The 20,864-nt window shown below is 45.2% G+C and overlaps 2 protein-coding genes across 9 annotated transcripts in view; both read left to right on the forward strand.

The window, feature by feature from the left end:
• NIPA1 (NIPA magnesium transporter 1) overlaps positions 1-7,516 on the forward strand; it is a 44,593-nt gene extending 37,077 nt beyond the window's left edge. For both annotated transcript variants that reach the window (XM_055363292.2, XM_031007411.3), the window contains exon 5: positions 1,444-7,516. In XM_055363292.2, the coding sequence (XP_055219267.1) occupies positions 1,444-1,955 (512 nt within the window). In that variant the 3' untranslated portion in view covers positions 1,956-7,516. The remainder of the gene's footprint in view (positions 1-1,443) is intronic.
• Positions 7,517-16,312: 8,796 nt separating this feature from the next.
• Positions 16,313-20,864, forward strand: part of NIPA2 (NIPA magnesium transporter 2) — a 29,731-nt gene continuing 25,179 nt past the window's right edge. The window contains exons 1-2 of one of the 7 annotated variants that reach the window (XM_019010822.4): positions 16,313-16,695; positions 17,428-17,563. The gene's annotated coding sequence lies outside the window, so the exon portion shown is untranslated. Of the gene's footprint in view, positions 16,722-17,427; positions 17,564-20,864 lie in introns of all 7 variants that reach the window. The other 6 variants (XM_019010824.4, XM_055363300.2, XM_055363303.2 and 3 more) reach the window with 6 other exon arrangements.

The following is a 20,864-nucleotide window of genomic DNA, read 5'->3' on the forward strand; positions in this document are numbered from 1 at the left end:
TTATAGGCATATTTTTCAGTTACAAGTCCAAGGAGACATTCAGCAGTTGTGACGAGAATGGGATGATTTTTGATGGGGGTGGGGGTTGCTGTCTGCACGTGCCTCTGCCCACTGGATGCAGCCCCCAATCATTGCAAAACCCACAAACACCCACACAGCTTAAAGGCCTCCCTCCTGTCCCCTGCCTTACCCCTGCCCCCTGGATTCCCAGGTGCTTTTTTGAAACCTCGGAGCATCTCCATTCACTTGTATTGTTAAGAGAATGGTTCTAGGCCGGGCACAGTGGCTCACGCCTGTAATCCCAACACTTTGGGAGGCCGAGGACGGCGGATCACCTAAGGTCAGGAGTTCGAGACCAGCCTGGCCAACATGGCGAAACCCCGTCTCTGCTAAAAATATAATAGCCAGGCGTGGTGGCGGGTGCTTATGTATTCCCAGCTACTCAGGAGGCTGAAGCAGGAGAATCGCTTGAACCTGGGAGGTGGAGGTTGCAGTGAGTAGAGATCGCGCTATTGCAATCCAGCCTGGGCAACAAAAAGCAAAACTCCATCTCAAAAAAACAAAACAAACAACAAGAAAAAAAGAACGGTTCCAATAGAGGACCATGTAAACATTTAGGAGCTGTAAAAGGGTTTTTTTTTTTTTTTTTTTTTTTTTTGAGACGGACTCTTGCTCTGTCGCCCAGGCTGGAGTGCAGTGGTGTGGTCTCGGCTCACTGCAACCTCCGCCTCCCGGGTTCAAGCGATTCTCCTGCCTCAGCCTCCTGAGTAGCTGGGATTACTGGTGCATGCCACCACGCCTAGCTAATTTTTTGTATTTTTAGCGGAGAACAGGGTTTCACCAAGTTAGCCAGGATGGTATCGATCTCCTGATCGGACCACCTCGGCCTTCCAAAGTGCTGGGATTACAGGTGTGAGCCATTGTGCCCTTCTGTAAATGTTTTTTTTTTTTTTTTGAGATGGAGTCTTGCTCTGTCACCCAGGCTGGAGTACAGTGGTTCGATCTCGGCTCACTGCAACCTCCACCCCCTAGGTTCAAGTGATTCTCCTGCCTCAGCCTCCCAAGTAGCTGGGATTACAGGCGTGCTGTAATTTTTGTACTTTTAGTAGAGATGGGGTTTCACCATCTTGGCCAGGCTGGTCTTGAACTCCTGACCTCATGATCTACCCGCCTTGGCCCTCCAAAGTGCTGGGATTACAGGCATGAGCCACCGCGTCTGGCTAACCCGGCTGTAAATGTTTTAACAGTGAAAATGATGGGAATACTTTTGTGGAATGAAATCAGTGGGTCTGGTAAATTCAAGCCAGAGCCCACATGCTCCCCAGGGCTGTGCCGCAGTAGAGGCCAGTGGCGGGTGGGGGCCCGGGTGCTGCCCCAGTCCACCTCCTGGGTTGCGGCTGCTAGGCGGTGGCTCCGGGTGACTGTGTGCTGTCTGTGTTCCAGTGTTTGTGGGCTACCTGTGTATCGTGCTGCTCATGCTGCTGCTGCTCATCTTCTGGATCGCGCCGGCCCATGGGCCCACCAACATCATGGTCTACATCAGCATCTGCTCCTTGCTGGGCAGTTTCACCGTGCCTTCCACCAAGGGCATCGGGCTGGCGGCCCAAGACATCTTGCATAACAACCCGTCCAGTCAGAGAGCCCTCTGCCTGTGCCTGGTACTCCTGGCCGTGCTCGGCTGCAGCATCATCGTCCAGTTCAGGTACATCAACAAGGCGCTGGAGTGCTTCGACTCCTCGGTGTTCGGGGCCATCTACTACGTCGTGTTTACCACGCTGGTCCTGCTGGCCTCAGCCATCCTCTTCCGGGAGTGGAGCAACGTGGGCCTGGTGGACTTCTTGGGGATGGCCTGTGGATTCACGACCGTCTCCGTGGGGATTGTCCTTATACAGGTGTTCAAAGAGTTCAATTTCAACCTTGGGGAGATGAACAAATCTAATATGAAAACAGACTAGATTGCAATAGGAGCTTGGATGGTTCGAGGAATAGGCATTGGAGGTGGTTTCTGGCCCTGATTGGATGTGAAGTAGAAGAGGTCCTCGATCATGGTGTTAGAATTGACTGGATAGTAACAGGTGGTCTGGTGGACAGCGGGGAGCATGGCTCAGCACCAGAGCAGAGGCCCAGCCAGCCCTCTGCAGCCCAAAGGTCCCCAACGGTTGCCTGGCACCATCTCTCTCTGATGAGACGAATCTCATTTTCATTTCCATTAACCTGGAAGCTTTCATGAATATTCTCTTCTTTTAAAACATTTTAACATTATTTAAACAGAAAAAGATGGGCTCTTTCTGGTTAGTTGTTACAGGATAGCAGAGATATTTTTACTTAGATTACTTTGGGAATGAGAGATTGTTGTCTTGAACTCTGGCACTGTACAGTGAATGTGTCTGTAGTTGTGTTAGTTTGCATTAAGCATGTATAACATTCAAGTATGTCATCCAAATAAGAGGCATATACATTGAATTGTTTTTAATCCTCTGACAAGTTGACTCTTCGACCCCCAACCTCACCCAAGACATTTTAATAGTAAATAGAGAGAGAGAGAAGACTTAATGAACATGAGGTAGTGTTCCACTGGCAGGATGACTTTTCAATAGCTCAAATCAATTTCAGTGCCTTTATCACTTGAATTATTAACTTAATTTAACTTTTAATGTGTATATGTTCTTAGATTAGAATAATGCAACTTAGATAGAGTATGCTTTAATATTTAAATATTCAAGTTACAAATGTATAAGGCAGTTAGAAATAATACAGTCACATGTCACTTAATGATAGGGAAACATTCTGAGAAATGCATTGTAAGGTGACTTTATTGTGTGAACATCATGGAGTGCACTTACACAAACCTAGATGGGACACCTATGACCTACCCAGGCCAGATGGTACAGCCTGTTGCTCCTGGGCCACACACCTGTACAGCATGTGACTGCACTGAATACCGCAGGCAATTGTAACACAGTGGTGAGTATTTGTGTTTACAAACAGGAAAGGTACAGTAAAACTATGGTATTATAATCTTATGGGACCACCGTCATGTAAGTGGTATGTCTTTGACAGAAACATGGTTACATGGTTCATGACTGTATATTCACTGGAAGATAGTCAAGACTAAAGACACATTAGAGCAAATTGACCCCTTTAACATGTGATTATTGTCCAATTAAAGACAGTTGATTTAAGTAGCATGAGGTATTATTTTATTTGTATTCAATCTATGTTACCTGGGATCCAGTATCAAATATATCCACATTCTTTATCAGCAAGCATTCATGGCCATTCAGAAGAAATAAATTAGGTAACTTGATAATAAGGCTAAGTGGGAGAGTACCTGTTCAATAGCTCATATATCGAGTACCCTGTCATACAGGAACAAGTTAAAGGACCCAGTTGAGGTTAGGCTAGCTTCTACAAATTGCAATACACAGTTTTTGAAAGATTTTCTAACAAAAAGCCAATAAATGTAGCCATCTCCTTGTTGTTTGCAATGGCAGAGCATCCTAGAGTTCCTCAGCTAACCTCTTATTATGTGTCTTAAATGCAAAAGAGCCATTATAATTATGCCAGTATTTGAATCAAAGAGGTCATTCTCTGTCTATAGTGTTCCCATCCATGTGTTCCAAATGGGAGCAAAGCATGAAGTGATGCACATATTTCACCACGGTATCATGTACTTCCTGGCCAGTGTTTTATCTCAGCAGGGAACTACGCCAAGTTGAAAGATGGGGTTGGGTAAAGTAGATTAGGTGAAGTAGAACATAAAATTGAATAGTACCCAATTAAAGTTCCTCAGTAAGAAAAAAAAAGTGTTTTTGTAGGCAAAAAGAACATTTCTAAAGTCTCAAGGAATAGCTTCCTAAAGTGTTGAGTAAAGAGGCTAAATAAAATGAGACTAGTTTAATATAGAGAGAAAAATACCTTCATGGAGTAAAAGTGTATGTGATCATCATGGGTTGTCAGTGATTTGTGAACTGAGAGCAGCAACAACATGATTTTTAAAAAATCTTAAATCCTCTCTTAATGGATGGTTAACAAATGCTCAAAGTCCATTACTCTTTTTATTGGCTCTTGCAGGTTTTGTTTTTTATCATCAGTGCTTTTAGGAATGCAGGCCTTAACTTACTGAACTGAACTTTCTGAAAACGTAATGTAGCAGTATCAATATACTTTTAGGCATAAAAATAGTTTCCTAGGTAAGGGGTGTGAGATATTCAAAGAATACATGCGGCTAACAAGTGTAATGAGAAAGTTCATGTGTCACATGAAAATGATCACGTTTGTGTTGCTACAGCTTTCGTGGGAAATTTAGTTTAAAGGCAGCTCTTGGTGTACCTTAGTATATTTTAATCCACCATTATACCATTGATACTGAGAGGTGATACCCGATGATCTTCTCTATAATATTCTTAGAGTAAAACAAAATCTCAAAAGTATTAATAGCTCTTCTACTCTTGAAGGTGACTGGTCCTGGGACAGTTAGAATCTTTCAGGTTTACCTCTGTTCAGCAGATACTTCAGTAGGATACATAGCTTTCCTTCCAGTGAAACAAAGTTCATATCATCCATTGTTTTTCAAGCACGTGACACTAGCCTCAAAGTAAATGACATGACCAGTGGTTGAACAGTCTAATTTTCAAATTTAATATAGAGCATATAACTTCTGATTTAATAGTATTTATTTTAAAAAATTATGTTTTCATCATTCATTTGAAAATGAAAAAAAAAAGCCCCAAAGTGAGAACTTTGTGGGAGGGCCTAGAACATGGATAGATCTCCTAGTGGTCTTTCCAAAAGTACATGTACTTGAAATATTTTCATTATCATAGTATTCTTTGAAAAAAAAGATGCTTACTGTATACTTGTTTTCAAGCATCCTCTAAAATCAAAGGTTTTGATCATAATATGCAGATTTCTCTTGATAGATACTTAAATAGGCCATTTCTCTCCTCTTCTTGGGCAATGCCTTGTTTTCTCCTCTGAATATTTGCATTTGAAAAGATTGCTTCCTGTTCTGCTCATTGATCAAAGGTAGGGCCAATTAAGGATTCTAACCCTAACCCAGCACCACAAAGCCCCCCTGGAGCATCTTCCCGGCTGGCAGGACCATGCCATCTCTGTGGAGAAGGTGCTGGGGAGGGAAGTCCTTCCAGTGCCACATGAAGTGAGGCTCTGCCTATGCTGGGGACTTTGGGGAGGAATCCGGTATTCTGGTGGCCTTGCTCAGCTCTCATTGAGATCTTTTCCTATCAGAATGTTAGTGAAATATACTTCGCAGCTCTTTGTTCAGCAATAAGGAATATTCTTTCAATTCCTGCTCTTCAAGCCAATTTACTACACCCAGTTGTCTTTCCAGAAGTTCATCCCAGCAGTAATATGTTGGTGTTTGTTCTTCTTTGGATTTCACATCTGTTTTCTGGTAGAAGTGAGCACTGTTCACTTGTGCAGTCATCTTATTTTCCTTCTTCCTAGATGACTCAGCTCTGTGTAAATGTTGTGCTCAACTTCTAGGGGCCAGTTCTAGACTTTGGAGATGCAGTGTCTCCCAGGTGTGCACGGACACCTGGTCCGTGGAAACAGGTGTGATGGGCACAGGCTGCTGCCCTTCTATCTGGTCGGGGGATTCCTCTTCTTCAAGCTGCTCAGCTAACCCAGAAGAGGGGAGAGAGTACTCCGGTGGTTCCCAGAGCCCCTCCCATTGTGCCGCTCCGACCTGACACCTGCTCGAAGCTGACTTAGGCTTCCTGCCACCAAGCAGGAAACTAGAAAGAGAACATTTCAGTGTAAGGTCTGTTCCCGACGGCATGGATTAGCTTCCGTGTTCTGAAGTTGTCCTTTTCATGGTGTCTGACACCGAGGGCGTTGTTCGTCCATCAGGCGGGGATTGGATGGAGTCTTGGTGTTTTGCCTTCTCAGGGACCAAAAATGTATCATTGACTCCTTAACAGTGACCTTCCTCCCAAGGACATATCCGTGTTCATTTTTCGTAGGTTTTTACTCATATTCATAGGTAGATTCTGTTAATGTGAGTTGGAAAGAAAAGACCAATTTGTACACCAGTCACACCACAAGACAGTTTATCATATAAAATACCTCAATTTTTTGTATTCCTCATTTCCACCTCACAATTGTACTGTGATGAATTTTAAGGGTCTGTCCTTTAGCTTATAGGTGATGTTTCACATCTGGCCAGATTCTTATACCTCCATTGTATACTTGAAAAGGTTCAGAATTACAGGAACAGCAGTGAGAATTTGGCCCACTACCACGACTCATTTGTTTCATTCACATTCCTCACGTGCAACAACATAATTATATTTTAAGAAAATGTAACTTTGTTACATCAAAATATGTTGTCTAGTAAAAAGTTGATATTTAGTAGAACAAGGATCATGTAAATAAACATCTATTTCACATGTACCCAAAAGCATTTAAAAAGCAGAATCCAGGGCCCAGAGCATGAGCCAGGGAGGAGGATGTTTTTCTTCTTTTCTCTATTTTTCCCTAAATTGTGCAAACATAGGTGAGTCTCTTAACCTTTCTGTGCCTCAGTTTTTCTACCTCTAAAGGGGTGGGATGGTTCTTCAAATTGTTTCTAAAACACCGGCACTTTCAGCAGTGTTCTGGTGGCCTGAGATGAGAGCACCGTGTTCAGAAGTGCCTGGGAGTGACACAGTGGAAACTCCGCTTGCACGGACCATGGAGTCTGCTCAGGACCATGCTGTAGGACACACAGCCTCATGCGCTGAGAAAGCAAAGGAAGTGCTGGGTGTAAAGTTTGCATGATTCCATGAAGCTTTAGTTTTCCTTTTTTTGTTTTAAAAGAAAGGGTTTTATATGTTCTATTGTAAAATATGGAAATTAAACAGGGACTTAAGAAAGCCGCACAGAAAGATCACCTTCCGACGGTGTGATGGGCTCCTGACATTCAGCCGAGGTCTGTATTCTGAAAAAGATTTAATGGCCTGTGAAACACGTGGATTCTGTTGCACTGGATTTGTAATAAATGACGCTGAACTTCCTGCTTCCAAGCAGCTCAGCCCTGATGCTGAACTGACACCAGGCGAATGTCAGGGCTCCCAAACCACTAGTGCCAAAGGGTCATGTTGAAAAGTTCAGAATATTTATTTGTCAGAATATAATAATTGCCCCCCACCTTAGTATTTTTGCACTTTGCAGAAATTTAGATACTGTTTTTCAGTGGCTTGAGCGTTTTGCCTTTTCAAAGGATAACTATTATTTTCTTGAAAATGGAATATAATCATCAGAGGAAGAAGATGTGAAAAATGTCAAATGTTGATTGGTTGTGTAAAAGTTTTGTCATAGACATGTATTGGGGAGCTTCCAATTAGCATACATAGACACGTGTCAGTGGCCAAGACCTGCTTATATTTTGCTTTATAGATGTAGTCATAGCATGTTGTTATTGCCTCATGTAAATAAAAAGGCTATTAAGTTTTCCAGTAATATTTATTAATCTGTATGTGTTTTAAAATAAAATAACTTATTTGTAGCTGAACATTTGTTGATTTTTTTTTTCCCTTTACTTGAAATGCTCATGTAGTCTCAGGTTCCAGGTCATCCCAGTTCCTCCCATTTTTCCTATTCTCTTTTTAGAAATGAGTAGCCTAGGCTGAGTGCAGTGGCTCATGCCTGTAATCGCAGCACTTTAGGGGGCCGAGGCGGGTGGAACACTTGAGGCCACGAGTTTGAGACCAGCCTGGTCAACATGGTAAAACCCCATCTCTACTAAAAAATAACAAAAATTAGACAGGCATGGTGGTGCACACCTGTAGTCCCAGCTACTCAGCAGGCTGAAGCAGAAGAATCACTTGAACTTGGCAGGTAGAGGTTGCAGTGACCGAGATCACAGCACTGCACTCCAGCCTGGACAACAGAGCGAGACTCCATCTCAAAAAAAAAAAGAGAAATGACTAGCCTCTAGATCTCTATAACAATGTAGAAAATGTCTACCTGTGGGCCAGGTGTGGTGGCTCACACCTGTAATCCCAGTGCTTTGGGAGGCTGAGGCGGGCGGATCACCTGAGGTCGGGAGTTTGAGAGTAGCCTGACCAACATGGAGAAACCCTGTCTCTGCTAAAAATACAAAATTAGCCAGAGGTGGTGGTGCATGCCTGTAATCCCAGCTACTCAGGAGGCCGAGGCAGGAGAATCACTTGAACCTGAGAGGCAGAGTTTGCAGTGAGCCGAGATCACACCATTGCACTCCAGCCTGGGCAACAAGAGCAAAACTCCGTCTCAAAAACAAAACAAAACAAAACAAAAAAGGCCAGGTGCGGTGGCTCACGCCTGTAATCCCAGCACTTCAGGAGGCCAAGGCAGGCAGATCACGAGGTCAGGAGTTCGAGACCAGCCTGGCCAACATGGTGAAACCCCGTCTCTACTAAAAATACAAAAATTGTGCGTGGTGGTGTGTGCCTGTAATCCCAGCTACTCCAGAGGCTGAGGCAGGAGAATCACTTAAACCTGGGAGGTGGAGGTTGCAGGGAGCCGAGATCGCGCCACTGCACTCTAGCCTGGACGACAAGAGCGAAACTCCGTCTTGGAAAAAAAAAAGAAAAAGAAAAAGAAAACATCTACCTGTGCCTCTACCTTAGGGAGCAAATCCATGATGTATGCAGAAATTCCCTATCCTGCGACTGTCTCTTGATCCAATGAAGTGATAGTATTAAATAAAACCAGCTCTATTTGAATATGTTAGTATCTTTGACATGTTTTTGAGTTGTATAACATATCATTTTACATTTTTAGCCCATAGAAAATGAGACAATCATAACACATTTTCATACTTCAAGCATCATTAGAAATCTTGTTGCTGATCTTCTTTAGTGTCCTATAATTTTCTTTGTTTTGGTTTTTTTTTTGAGAGACAGGATCTCACTCTCTTACAGTCGTAGTTCACTGCAGCCTGGAACTGCTGGGCTCAAGCGACCCTGCGTCAGCCTCCCTGGTAGCTAGGACTACAGGCCTGTGCCTCCACACCTGGGTAATTTTTTATTTTTTTTGTAGAGACAGGGTCTAGTTATGTTGCTCAGACTGGTGTCCTATAAGTTATTTTATCAAATGAGAAAAAATGAGTAAGATTTTCTTCTTAGTCTCTATCCCAAAAGATTTAATTATTCACATTTTGATCAAAGTATACTTATACAGAAAACAAGAACAAACATTTTATGAAATCACCAAATGCATCTATGGATAACTCCAGATAGGTTTTTGGGGCTGTGAAGTGTATTAATGCCAAATTCTGCTGTCATTGAACAAAAGCTTGCATTGGTTGGTTACTACTATAGAGTAGTTTGTGCTAGCTGCTAGCCAAGCCTTCCCTGCAAGGGACTTGTCCTAGAATTCCTGTGTTGCTTAGTTACATCCATCCCATCCATCTGATGACCCTTCGTTTTGACATTGTCAGCATGTTTGTTGTAGTATTAGTCACACTTACTTGTTCACCATTAGTTTGAATCTCACATGATAGTTTTAAAAAGGTTTTTAGTTGGAGAGGTGAGACACAGACAAGAAACAGATATAAAAGATCTGGGTACCTCTGCAGCCAGGCACGGTGGCTCACGCCTGTAATCCCAGCACTTTCGGAGGCCAAGGCAGGTGAATTACCTGAGGTCAGGGTTTTGAGACCAGCCTGACCAACATGGAGAAACCCCCGTCTCTACTAAAAATACATAATTAGCTGAGCGTGGTGGTGCACGCCTGTAATCCCAGCTATTCGGGAGGCTGAGGCAGGAGAATTGCTTGAACCCGGGAGGCGGAGGTTGCGGTGAGCTGAGATCGCGCCATTGCACTCCAGCCTGGGCAGCAAGAGCGAAACTCCATCTTAAAAAAAAAAAAAGATCTAGGTACCTCTCTATTACCAGTCCAAAGAGGACAGGATTCATTCCAGCCGAGCACATGAGAAAGAGGTGTGGAACTGGATGGTGGCAAGCAGGACAGTGGTGGTGGTGACCAAGTAAACATAATGAGTGTGAAAATCACTGACATGATGGACCAGAGGGTGGAGAGGTCAGACCAGGTTGCTCATCTATAACACTGAATCTGTTTTATTTTTGACAAAGACATTGGGGGGATCCCAGCATCTTCTCCTTCCCTTAATTTGGCATACTTACTGTGTTAGTTTTTTATTACGGCTCTTCACAAGTTACATACCTTGTAGCTTAAAACAACACACGCGTATCATCTTAACAATTCTGGAGGTTAGAAGTTCCACACAAGCTTTGCTGGGCTAAAATCAAGGTGCAGACAGGATTACTTCCCTCTGGAGGCTCCTGGAAAGGGTCTCATCCCTGCTCTTTCGGTTTCTAGAGGCCGCCTTTGTTATCTTGCCTCGTGGCTCCTTCCTCCATCTTTGAAGCCAGCAATGTCACCTCTCTCGCCACTCATCCATCATCATAGCTTACTCTCTGACACTCCTGTCACCCTCTTGGAAGGACCTTCATGACTGCTTTGGGCTCACATGGACAATCCAGGGTCAGCTCCTTCTCTCAAGATCCTTAGTTGCCTCTGCAGAGCCCCTTTTGCCATGGAAGGTGGCACAGTCACAGGTTACAAGGTGAGGACGTGGATATCTTTGGGCTTTCTGCTTACCACATCCACTTACCATTTTACCAAGTGAGGCAGTTCATAAAAGCCAACTCCTGGCTTTTAATCACTGTCCTACTGTTCTACCTCAATTCACCTTGAGTTATTCCTATATTTTTCAGAAAGTTTCTCCCTGCTCACCCCCAACAAATGTTTTGGATAATGCCCTACTACATGTTGTAGGTCATTGATGGCCTTGAATAAACTAAATAATATTAATTGAAAAGTATTCATATAATAGAAATGCTTTAAAATGGCAGGGAATTATCGGGGAACCTGCCCCGATAGTCACATAGGTTCTTTTCTATTTTCCCTAAGCATCGGCCGGTTTGAGAAATAAAGGGACAGAGTACAAAAGAGAGAAATTTTAAAGCTGGGCATCCGGGGGAGACATCACATGTCAGTAGGTTCTGTGATGCTCCCCAAGCCACAAAACCAGCAAGTTTTTATTAGGGACTTTCAAAAGGGGAGGGAGTGTGCGAATAGGTGTGGGTTACAGACATCAAGTACTTTACAAGGTAATAGAATATCACAAGGCAAATGGAGGCAGGGCGAGATCACAGGACCACAGGACGGGGCAAAATCAAAATTGCTAATGAAGTTTCAGGCACCATTGTCATTGATAACATCAGGAGACAGGGTTTTGAGAGCAACCGGTCTGACCAAAATTTATTAGGCAGGAATTTCTTCTTCCTAATAAGCCTGGGAGCACTATGGGAGACTGGGGTCTGTTTCACTCCTGCAGTCTACAGACCATAAAAGACGGCCACGTCCGGGGGGCCAGTTCAGAGACCCACCCCCAGGCATGTATTCTCTTTCCCAGGGATGTTCCTTGCTGAGAAAAAGAATTCAGCGATATTTCTCCCATTTGCTTTTGAAAGACGAGAAATATGGCTCTGTTCTGCCCGGCTCACTGGTGGTCAGAGTTTAAGGTTATCTCTCTTATTCCCTGAACAATTGCTGTTATCCTGTTCTTTTTTCAAAGTGCCCAGATTTCATATTGTTCAAACACACATGCTCTACAATTTGTGCAGTTAACGCAAATATCACGTGGTCCTGAGGCGACATACATCCTCCTCGGCTTACGAGATGACAGGATTAAGAGATTAAAGTAAAGACAGGCATAGGAAATTACAAGAGTATTGATTGGGGAAGTGATAAGTGTCCATGAAATCTTCACAATTTATGTTTAGAGATTGCAGTAAAGACAAGCATAAGAAATTATAAAAGTATTAATTTGGGGAACTAATAAATGTCCATGAAATCTTCACAATCCACGTTCTTCTGCCATGGCTTCAGTCAGTCCCTCCCTTTGGGGGTCCCTGACTTCCCGCAACAGGGAATGCCACTATTCATTTTGGAAGGACAAAGGGCAAGTTTAACTAGTGATAGGGGTTGAGGTAAAGAAAAAATGATCATCTGCTTTGCTGTTTTGACGCTTCTGTTGTAACAAAACCAAAACATACAAGAGTAATTGGGGAACAATTTATACATAAGAAAACTATTTGATTTCCTAATACATGATTTTCAAAAATACTGTTTTAAAGCTGTTGAAGTCTTGTCATTGTTACAGAAGCACAGGCCAGACTTCTTGCTTCTGTGCTTCTGTAACAATGACAAGATTTCAACAGCTTTATTGGGGTATAATTGACATATAATAAACTGCACATATATAAAATGTGTGATTTGGTAAGTTTTGACAAGTGTCTTATGATGAAAACATTGCCATAAACAAAACACTGAACATCCCCATCACGCCAAAGTTTCTTTTTGACCCACTGTAATCCCTTCACCCTCCTTGCCTCCTCTACTCCTAGGGGCCCATTCATCTGCTTTCTGTAACTATACATGGGCTTCCATTTCCTAGGCTTTTATATAAATGTGATCATTGAGTACACACTGTTTTTTTGGTCTGCTTGTTTCACTTACTAATTATTTTCAGACTCAGCTATGTTAAGGCATGTATCAATAGTTCATCCCCCTGCCTTTTTTTTTTTTTTTTTTTTTGAGGCTTCTTTTTAGGAGTTTTGCTCTTGTTCCCCAGGCTGGAGTGCAATGGGTGCGATCTCAGCTCACTGCAAGCTCCACCTCCCGGGTTCCCACTGTTCTCCTGTCTCAGCCTCCCGAGTAGCTGGTACTATAGGCACCGCCACCACCACGCCCAGCTAATTTTTGTATTTTTAGTAGAGACGGGGTTTCACCATGTTAGCCGGGATGGTCTCAATCTCCTGACCTCGTGATCCGCCCATCTCGGCCTCCCAAAGGGCTGGGATTACAGGTGTGAGCCACCGCACCCGGCCTGCAAGTATTTTTATGGATACATTTCTGTTGAGTAAATACTCAGGAGTGGAACTGCCAGGTCATTTGGTCGGTGTATGTTTAACTTTTTAAGAAACTGTCAACCAATTTTCCAAGGAAATTGTCCCATTTTACAATTCCACCAGTAGTGTATGAGAAGGAGTTAGAGTTTTAAAACTTTAAAAATATCTCATGACAACTGCTTGAACACTCAGAGTATACAAGATGTACAACATCACAGGCTGGAGAAGTGATGTGGGCATGTAAGAAGCCTGCAGCATATTAGCAAGGTATATATAGACTTATAAAGACAATGCACTGTGCAGTATGGGGGGAGGTGTCCGGTGGGAGGTCCAGATAAAGACAGAAAACTGATTAGATGAGGTGGAGCTCCAGCTGGCAGAAAGGAGTGACAAGCAAATTTGTTCATTAGGTTAAATTAACATATCGACACCTAAGCATTCCTGTTCATATGAACAAACCACTACTTTATTACTCATCTGCCTCCTAGAGCAGCAGTCCCCAACCCTTTTGGTACCAAGGACTGATTTCATAGAAGACAATTTTTCCACAGATGTTGGGGAAGGGGGGCGCAGGGAGGATGTTTTTGGGATGAAAGTGTCCCACGTCAGATCATCAGGCATTATTCAGATTCTCATAAGGAGCATGCAACCTAGATCCCTCGCATGCACAGTTCACAATAGGGTTCGCACTCCTGGGTCCCCAACCCAGGGGGTTGGGGACCTCTGTCCTAGAGGTATTTGTTGGCATCTGTATCAGTTAGTTATTGCTACATACCAATCTACCCCAAAATAAGTGGCTCAGACAATAGTAATTTATCCTTCCTCATGTGTTTATGGGTTAATGGGGCAGTTTTGGTCAGTGGCTGGTCTCAATGTTAGTCAGCCAGCATTTACCTAGGTGGATTTGCTGCTTGCCTTGCCCCATGTGGTCCCCTCCTCCAGCAGGCTAGTCCAGGCATCATAATTTAGGCTGGAACTGCCACATGTTCTTGGCCAAAGCCCAAGGCCAGTACAGATTCAGGAAATAGAGGGGAGCTGCAAAGTCACTGCAAAATGTGTGGGAAATTGGAGCCATTTTTCATCAATCTATCGCATCACCTGAGACCAACTTGTCAACCATCTTTCAATATTCAATGGAATTCCTTATCTGATAGTGTCATCTAGCCAAAACATGGCTGAGACCAAAGAAAGCAATAGATCCTCTGAGCCAGTTCTGAGATGCAAGTAATAGGTCCTCTGAGCCAGTTTTAAGATGATTGCTAGGCTCACGGCAGATTAAAAGCTTTAAAATTAGAAGCTGCATAGTGACCTAAACCAAAACCAGAGTGGTCAGGGGCTGTGTATACAGTCTGGAACACAACAGTCCAATAGGATTAGAGCCTGAAAAGGACAAATGATATTTGGTGTTTTGTTTCAATAAGTGCATAATTCATTTTATAAAGATCCTCACCCCACATGATTTGAATTTCATATAATAGTGTTTTTGTGTCTAGTCACAACCTGGAACAACATTCCTAAGGGACTCTACACCTGCAACCAAGGAATCATTGATTTACTAGGAGATCTAACTCTAGCTGGCTACTCTTTGCTTCTTACAAATGAGCTCTGTCTTTGACTACTTCTGCAGAAACCACGTTGGTGGATCCCAAGGAATTTCTCCTTTCCAGGAGGAGCCAAGGCAGGATAGCCTAACAGTTAGTTTCCTATACATCTCATGAAAAATAAATCTGCGCTTTGGGAGGCTGAGGCGGGTGAATCACGAGGTCAAGAGATCGAGACCATCCTGGCCAACATGGTGAAACCCTGTCTCTACTAAAAATGCAAAAATTGGCTGGGCGTGGTGGCTCACACCTGTAATCCCAGCACTTTGGGAGGCCGAGGCGGGCGGATCACGAGGTCAGGATTTTGAAACCAGCCTGGCCAACATGGTGAAACCCCATCTCTACTAAAAATACAAAAATTAGCTGGGCGTGGTGGTGTGCACCTGTAATCCCAGCTACTGGGGAGGCTGAGGCAGGAGAATGGCTTCATTGAACCCAGGAGGCAGAGGTTGCAGTGAGCCGAGATCGTGTCACTGCGCTCCAGCCTGGGTGACAAGCAAGACTCCGTCTTAAAAAAAAAAAAAAATTAGCCGGGCGTGGTGGCGCGCGCCTACAGTTCCAGCTATTCGGGAGGCTGAGGCAGGAGAATCGCTTGAACCGGGGAGGCGGAGTTTGCAGTGAGCCGAGATAGTGCCACTGCACTCCAGTCTGGCGACAGAGCGAGACTCTGTCTCAAAATCAATCATTCAATCAATCTGCTCTCAGTGTCTCGAGGCGGGCTTTCACCAAACGTCAACCTCACATCTATTCCGCGACCGGGTCAGTAAGGAAGGGCCCAGCGGTCGTCGAACTACCACAGCTATTTCGGCCCCGCCCCGTCCCGCCCCGTCCCGCCCCCAGCTTTGGACCCACCCTTTCCCCCGCCTCTTGCCCTCTTTGGAGCTCTGTTCCCCTTTGGCATCCCCCGGGGACACCAATTAAATGCAGCTTCACACTGTGACTGCCCCTGGGAACCCTCATTTTATTTTATTTATTTATTTTTGAGAAGGAGTCTCGCTCTGTCGCCCAGGTGGAGTGCAGTGGCTGATCTCGGCTCACTGCAACCTCTGCCTCCCGAGTTCAAGCGATTCCCCTGCCTCAGCCTCTGGAGTAGCTGAGATTACAGGCGCGCACCAACACGTCCAGCTAATTTTTGTATTTTTAGTAGAGATGCGGTTTCCCCATGTTGGTCACGTTGGTCTCGAACTCCTGACCTCGTGATCCGCCCGCCTCGGCCTCCCAAAGTGCTGTGATTCCAGGTGTGAGCCACCGCGCCCGGCCGGAACCCTCATTTATTCTATTTTTTTTTTGAGACGGAGTCTCGCTCTGTCGCCCAGGCTGGAGTGCAGTGGCGGGATCTCCGCTCACTGCAAGCTCCGCCTCCCGGGTTCGCGCCATTCTCCTGCCTCAGTGTCCCGAGTAGCTGGGACTACAAGCACCCGCCACCACGCCCGGCTAATTTTTTGTATTTTTAGTAGGGGCGGGGTTTCATCGTGTTAGCCAGGATGGTGTCGATCTCCTGACCTCGGGATCCGCCCGCCTTGGTCTCCCAAAGTGCTGGGATTACAGGCGTGAGCCACAGCGCCGGGCCCGGAATCCTCGTTTTAAATAAGGGCCACGCCGGAGTTTGATTTTGAACTGATCGGCCAACGCCACCTGGCAGCATACTGTACTGCTTAACTACCCTTCCAGCTTCGTCCCTCGCCAGGTCCCGCCTGGATCCTGCGCCCCACCCCCGCCCCCGTCCCCGCCCCCGTCCCCGCCCCCGTCCCCGCACGCTACACGCCCCGCCCTCCGCGCTCAGCCGACTGGGGCCTTGTAAAGGAACCGGAACCCGGAGGGAGAGAGCCCCGGGGGCGGGGTGTATGTGGTGCGGCACTGCGCGTGCGCGCGAGGCCTCTTGCGTCATTTAGCCGCGCCTAGGTTTTCCGGCGCCGGCCCTAGGTCCCCGCAGCGGTGGTGACGGCGGTGCCGGAGGTTGTCCTTGGCAGGTTTTCCTCCGCGCTTCTCCATGGAGGAGGCGGTGCGAACGGCTTCAGCCCCGAATGCTCGCATCTCCCACTGGACGGCGACGAAGGCGGTGGCCGTGCGAGCGCAGGACTGGGCGGCCTGTGTGGGGGTGTGAGCCGCGGTGCCCCAGGCTGCGCCGGCGAGGGGAAGCCGCGCGGCCGGCCGGCCGACTGACTAGGGTGAGGTCGCCACTCCTTCCTTTCAGGCAAGCGCGAAGGGGCTGACTTGGTGGCGAGCCAGCCCGCCTTGTGTCGGAGAAGGGTTCTTCGGGCAACTTTCCTTTCCGGGTGTTCTGAAGCGGTTTTCCTGTAATCCTCAGTGAGGAAACCCACTGTGAATCGGATTGCCGTTCAGTCCCACGGAAGCCTGGCTCGTTGGCCATGTCGGGGACGCATGTTCATTAAGTTCATTAAAATAATTTCATTTGTCTTGATGAGTTTTAGAAGGTGGCTTCAGCTGCTGCGGGGATCATAACTGACAGTTAAACAAGCCTTAGAAGTCTGCTGTGACGTTTTGAGCTGGCTGTTTTAATTTCCTTTTATAAAATCATGGAATCCTATTTCCCTCTCTATACAATTGCGCAAAACTATGTGTTTAGTTTGGTGTTTGTGCCTCCTTAATTTCTTTTCTAGGTTGTTAGTTCATTTAATACAGGACCGCATGTTAAGTTCTGTTTCTAGAAATCCTGTGTATAGCCATGTGCCCGGTTAATACTTTTTTTAGTAGGAGGAAATATCAGAGTCGAGAGTTTCCATTCCAGTAAGCTGCCTGTCGAAGCAGTAGTTGTGCTCGATTGAGTAGGTTTTATGTTGATTGGTTGGCAAAATGAGTATGAAGGCTAGTAACCAAATTATAAAACGTACTTAGTAACTTTAAGTCTTTTGCCTACTTCTGTGTTTTCTTCTTTCTAGGCTGGAGCTACTCGGCCAGGGTTTAAGACTTTAAATGAGAATAAAGGGTGGTATTTACGAGGAAATGAGAGTGAATAAGTCATCTCTAACCTCTCCCAGCCTTTTTTTCATAAGAGAGACCATATTAAACTTACATGTAAGTTAAAATTGTAATTTATAACTAATATTGTTGCATAGTTAGGGTTGGAGATTTAGGTTCTGTAATATTTATAAGTACAGTACTGCTTTGAAAAATTAGCCAAGTGAGAGGTTGGAAAAAATTAAATCTAACTTATGTATTTAATTTTTCTGAGCCAAGGTCTTGCTCTGTCCCCAGGCTAGAGGGTGCAATCTGGGCTCACTGCAACTTCCGCCTCCCGGGCTCAAGTGCTCCTCCCACCTCAGCCTCCCCAGCAGCTGGGACCACAGACGTGCGGCACCATGCCTGGCTAATTTTTGTATTTTTTTTAGAATCGGGGTTTCACCATGTTACACCGGCTAGTCTCCTAATCCTGGACTTAAGCGATCCAACCACCTTGGCCTCCAAAGTGCGGGGATTACAGGTGTGAGCCACCGAGCCGGGCCTAAGCTGACTTAGATAGCAGTGGAAACCAGGTAGTAAAGATTTCGTAGAAAACTAAGAGCTCTATATATAGTTGTTTTTTTTTTTTTTTTTTGGAGATGGAGTCTTGCTCTGTCACCCGGGCTGGAGTGCAGTGGCACGATCTCTGCTCACTGCAACCTCCGCCTCCTGGGTTCAAGCGGTTCTCCTGCCTCAGCCTCCCGAGTAGCTGGGATTACAGGCGCCGGCGACCACGCCCAGCTAATTTTTGTATTTTTAGTAGAGACGGGGGTTTCACCTTGTTGGCCAGGCTGGTCTCTTAACTCCTGACCTCAGGTGATCCGCCCGCCTCGACCCCCCAAAGTGCTGGGATTACAGGCGTGAGCCACCGCGCCCGACCTAAGAGCTCTGAAGTGTTAATGTAATGTGGGCAGCCGGGTATAGAAGTAAAGTCCCTTTCTATGTGGTCCTCTGCGTGTTACTCTTTTTTACCCCTGGGAGGTTTCCTTAGCTGTAAAGTGATACCTTCATCTTATTGTGTAGAAGAGAAGTGAGTAGAAATGATGCATGGAATAGTGCCTAGGGAGGTGTTCAGTAAGTGGTAGCTATTGTTAGGGAGAGATAATAAAAAGAATTTCACATGTTTTCAGAATGTTTTTAATAGGTAAATATGGTTTACTCATATTTAAAACACATGACTTTGAATATTACATTTTTTTCATAGATGGTGTAAGCTTCATTTAAACTCTGATTTATTTGATTGCTATACATTGTGATATGGAACAGAAAGATAAGACTTCTGCAGAGAATAAAAGGTGGGGTAGGGGTGGGAGACGAAATGGGAGATTTAGGTCACAGGATACACAGTAGCAGATATTCAGGATGTACAACTTGAGAACTACAGCTAATGAAATTGTATTAGAGATTTTCCTTCAATGAGTAGATTTTAGCTGCTTTTGTCATAAAAAAGTAACTACATGAGATGATAGATATGTTGATTTGCTCTACTGTGGTAACTGTGTTAGTATCTGTATGTTTCCCATAACATAAATCTCAAATATACACAATTTGCAAAGATTTATCTGTGTTGTAGAATTAAATACACCCCTCAGACTAGATTAGAGCATGCTTAAACATTTCTGCATATCTATTTGTTTTATGTAAATAAAGTTGAAACAGAACTACTTAAATAGTTCTGTAATGGCTCCAGATGAAAATAAATTATGATCTGGCCAAATAAATGGGTTGCAGATCTGTTCCTTGCCTTTTGGGTTTGTGTATGGCCCATAGGGCCCCACGTGATCTGACACTCACCTTTTTTTTTCTTCTGAGATGCAGTTTTGCCCTTGTTGCCCAGGCTAGAATGCAGCTGTGCGATCTCGGCTCACTGCAACCTCCGCCCTCCAGTTTCTGGCGATTCTCCTGCCTCAGCCTCCCGAGTAGCTGGGATTACAGGCGCCCGCCACCATGCCTGGCTGATTTTTGTATTTTTAGTAGAGTCGGGGTTTCACCATGTTGGTCAGGCTGGTCTCGAACTCCTGACCTCATGATCCACCTGCCTCGACCTCCCAAAGTGCTGGGATTATAGGCGTGAGCCACCGCGCCCGGCCGGACCCTCGCTTTTTCACGCTAATGTATCTCACCTGCCCTCACTCAAGGTCAGCCACAGTGGCCTTTGTTTAGGAAACTGCACACCCGCTCATACCTCAGAGCCCCTGCACTTGCTTGTCTCTCCTTTGTTCTTTTCAAAAAGCTCTTTGAAGCTTCTACTCAAGTGTTACTGCTCAGCAAGGCCTCCTAACTACGGTCATTAAAATAGAATCCCCCAACTCAACTCCCCAGTGCCCTTCACATGTTTTATTTTTTACCATAACATTTGCCACTTTTCCAGAATAATGTCTTTATTTCGTTTATTATTTCGCCCTACCTCTAGCAGGAGATAACCCCATGTGGGCTGTTGTACCCCTGCTCCTAGAATATTGTACGTGCTCAGTAAATGTTGGTTGGTTGAGTAAATGATATAAGCAAGCCACATGTTCACTGGGAGCCACAGTGAAGGCAATACTAGTTAAGTACCAAAGTAACCGTAACAGAGGGGTAGTTAGTGTCAACCAAATATGGAGGAGGAAAGGTAGGAGCAGGTTAGAATAGCAGCAGAGTGCTGACCGGGGTAGAACACAGGATGTGTGAAATATGGTATGGGGAAATAAGATCTAGGCCGGGCGCGGTGGCTTATGCCTGTAATCCCAGCACTTTGGGAGGCTGAGGTGGGTGGATCACAAGGTCAGGAGATTGAGACCATCCTGGCTAACACGGTGAAACCCCATCTCTACTAAAAAAAAAACCCAAAATATTGGCCGGGCACGGTGGCTCACGCCTGTAATCCCAGCACTTTGGGAGGCCGAGGCAGGAGGATCACTCAAGGTCAGGAGTTCAAGACCAGCCTGACCAACATGGCGAAACCCCATCTCTACTAAAAATACAAAAATTAGCTGGGCGTGGTTGCAGGCACCTGTAATCCCAGATACTCAGGAGGCTGAGGCAGGAGAATCACTTGAACCTGGGAGGCAGAGGTTGCAGTGAGCCAAGATTGCGCCAGTGCACTCCAGCCTGGGGGATAGAGCGAGACTCTGCATCCAAAAAATAAAAAAATGCAAAAAATTTGCCTAGTGTAGTGGTGGGCGCCTGTAGTCCCAGCTACTCGGGAGGCTGAGGCAGGAGAATGGCATGAACCCGGGAGGCAGAGCTTGCAGTGAGCAGAGATTGCATCACTGCACTCCAGCCTGGGCAACAGAGTGAGACTCTGTCTCAAAAAAAAAAAAGAGATCTAAAAGGTAGGTTTGGAACAAATGGTGCAGGGTCTTTGTTACTAGTTTACACAATTTGGTCTTCTTGC

The sequence above is a fragment of the Gorilla gorilla genome, chromosome 16 (assembly GCF_029281585.2).
Source record: "Gorilla gorilla gorilla isolate KB3781 chromosome 16, NHGRI_mGorGor1-v2.1_pri, whole genome shotgun sequence".
NCBI classification, from domain to species: Eukaryota; Metazoa; Chordata; class Mammalia; order Primates; family Hominidae; genus Gorilla; species Gorilla gorilla.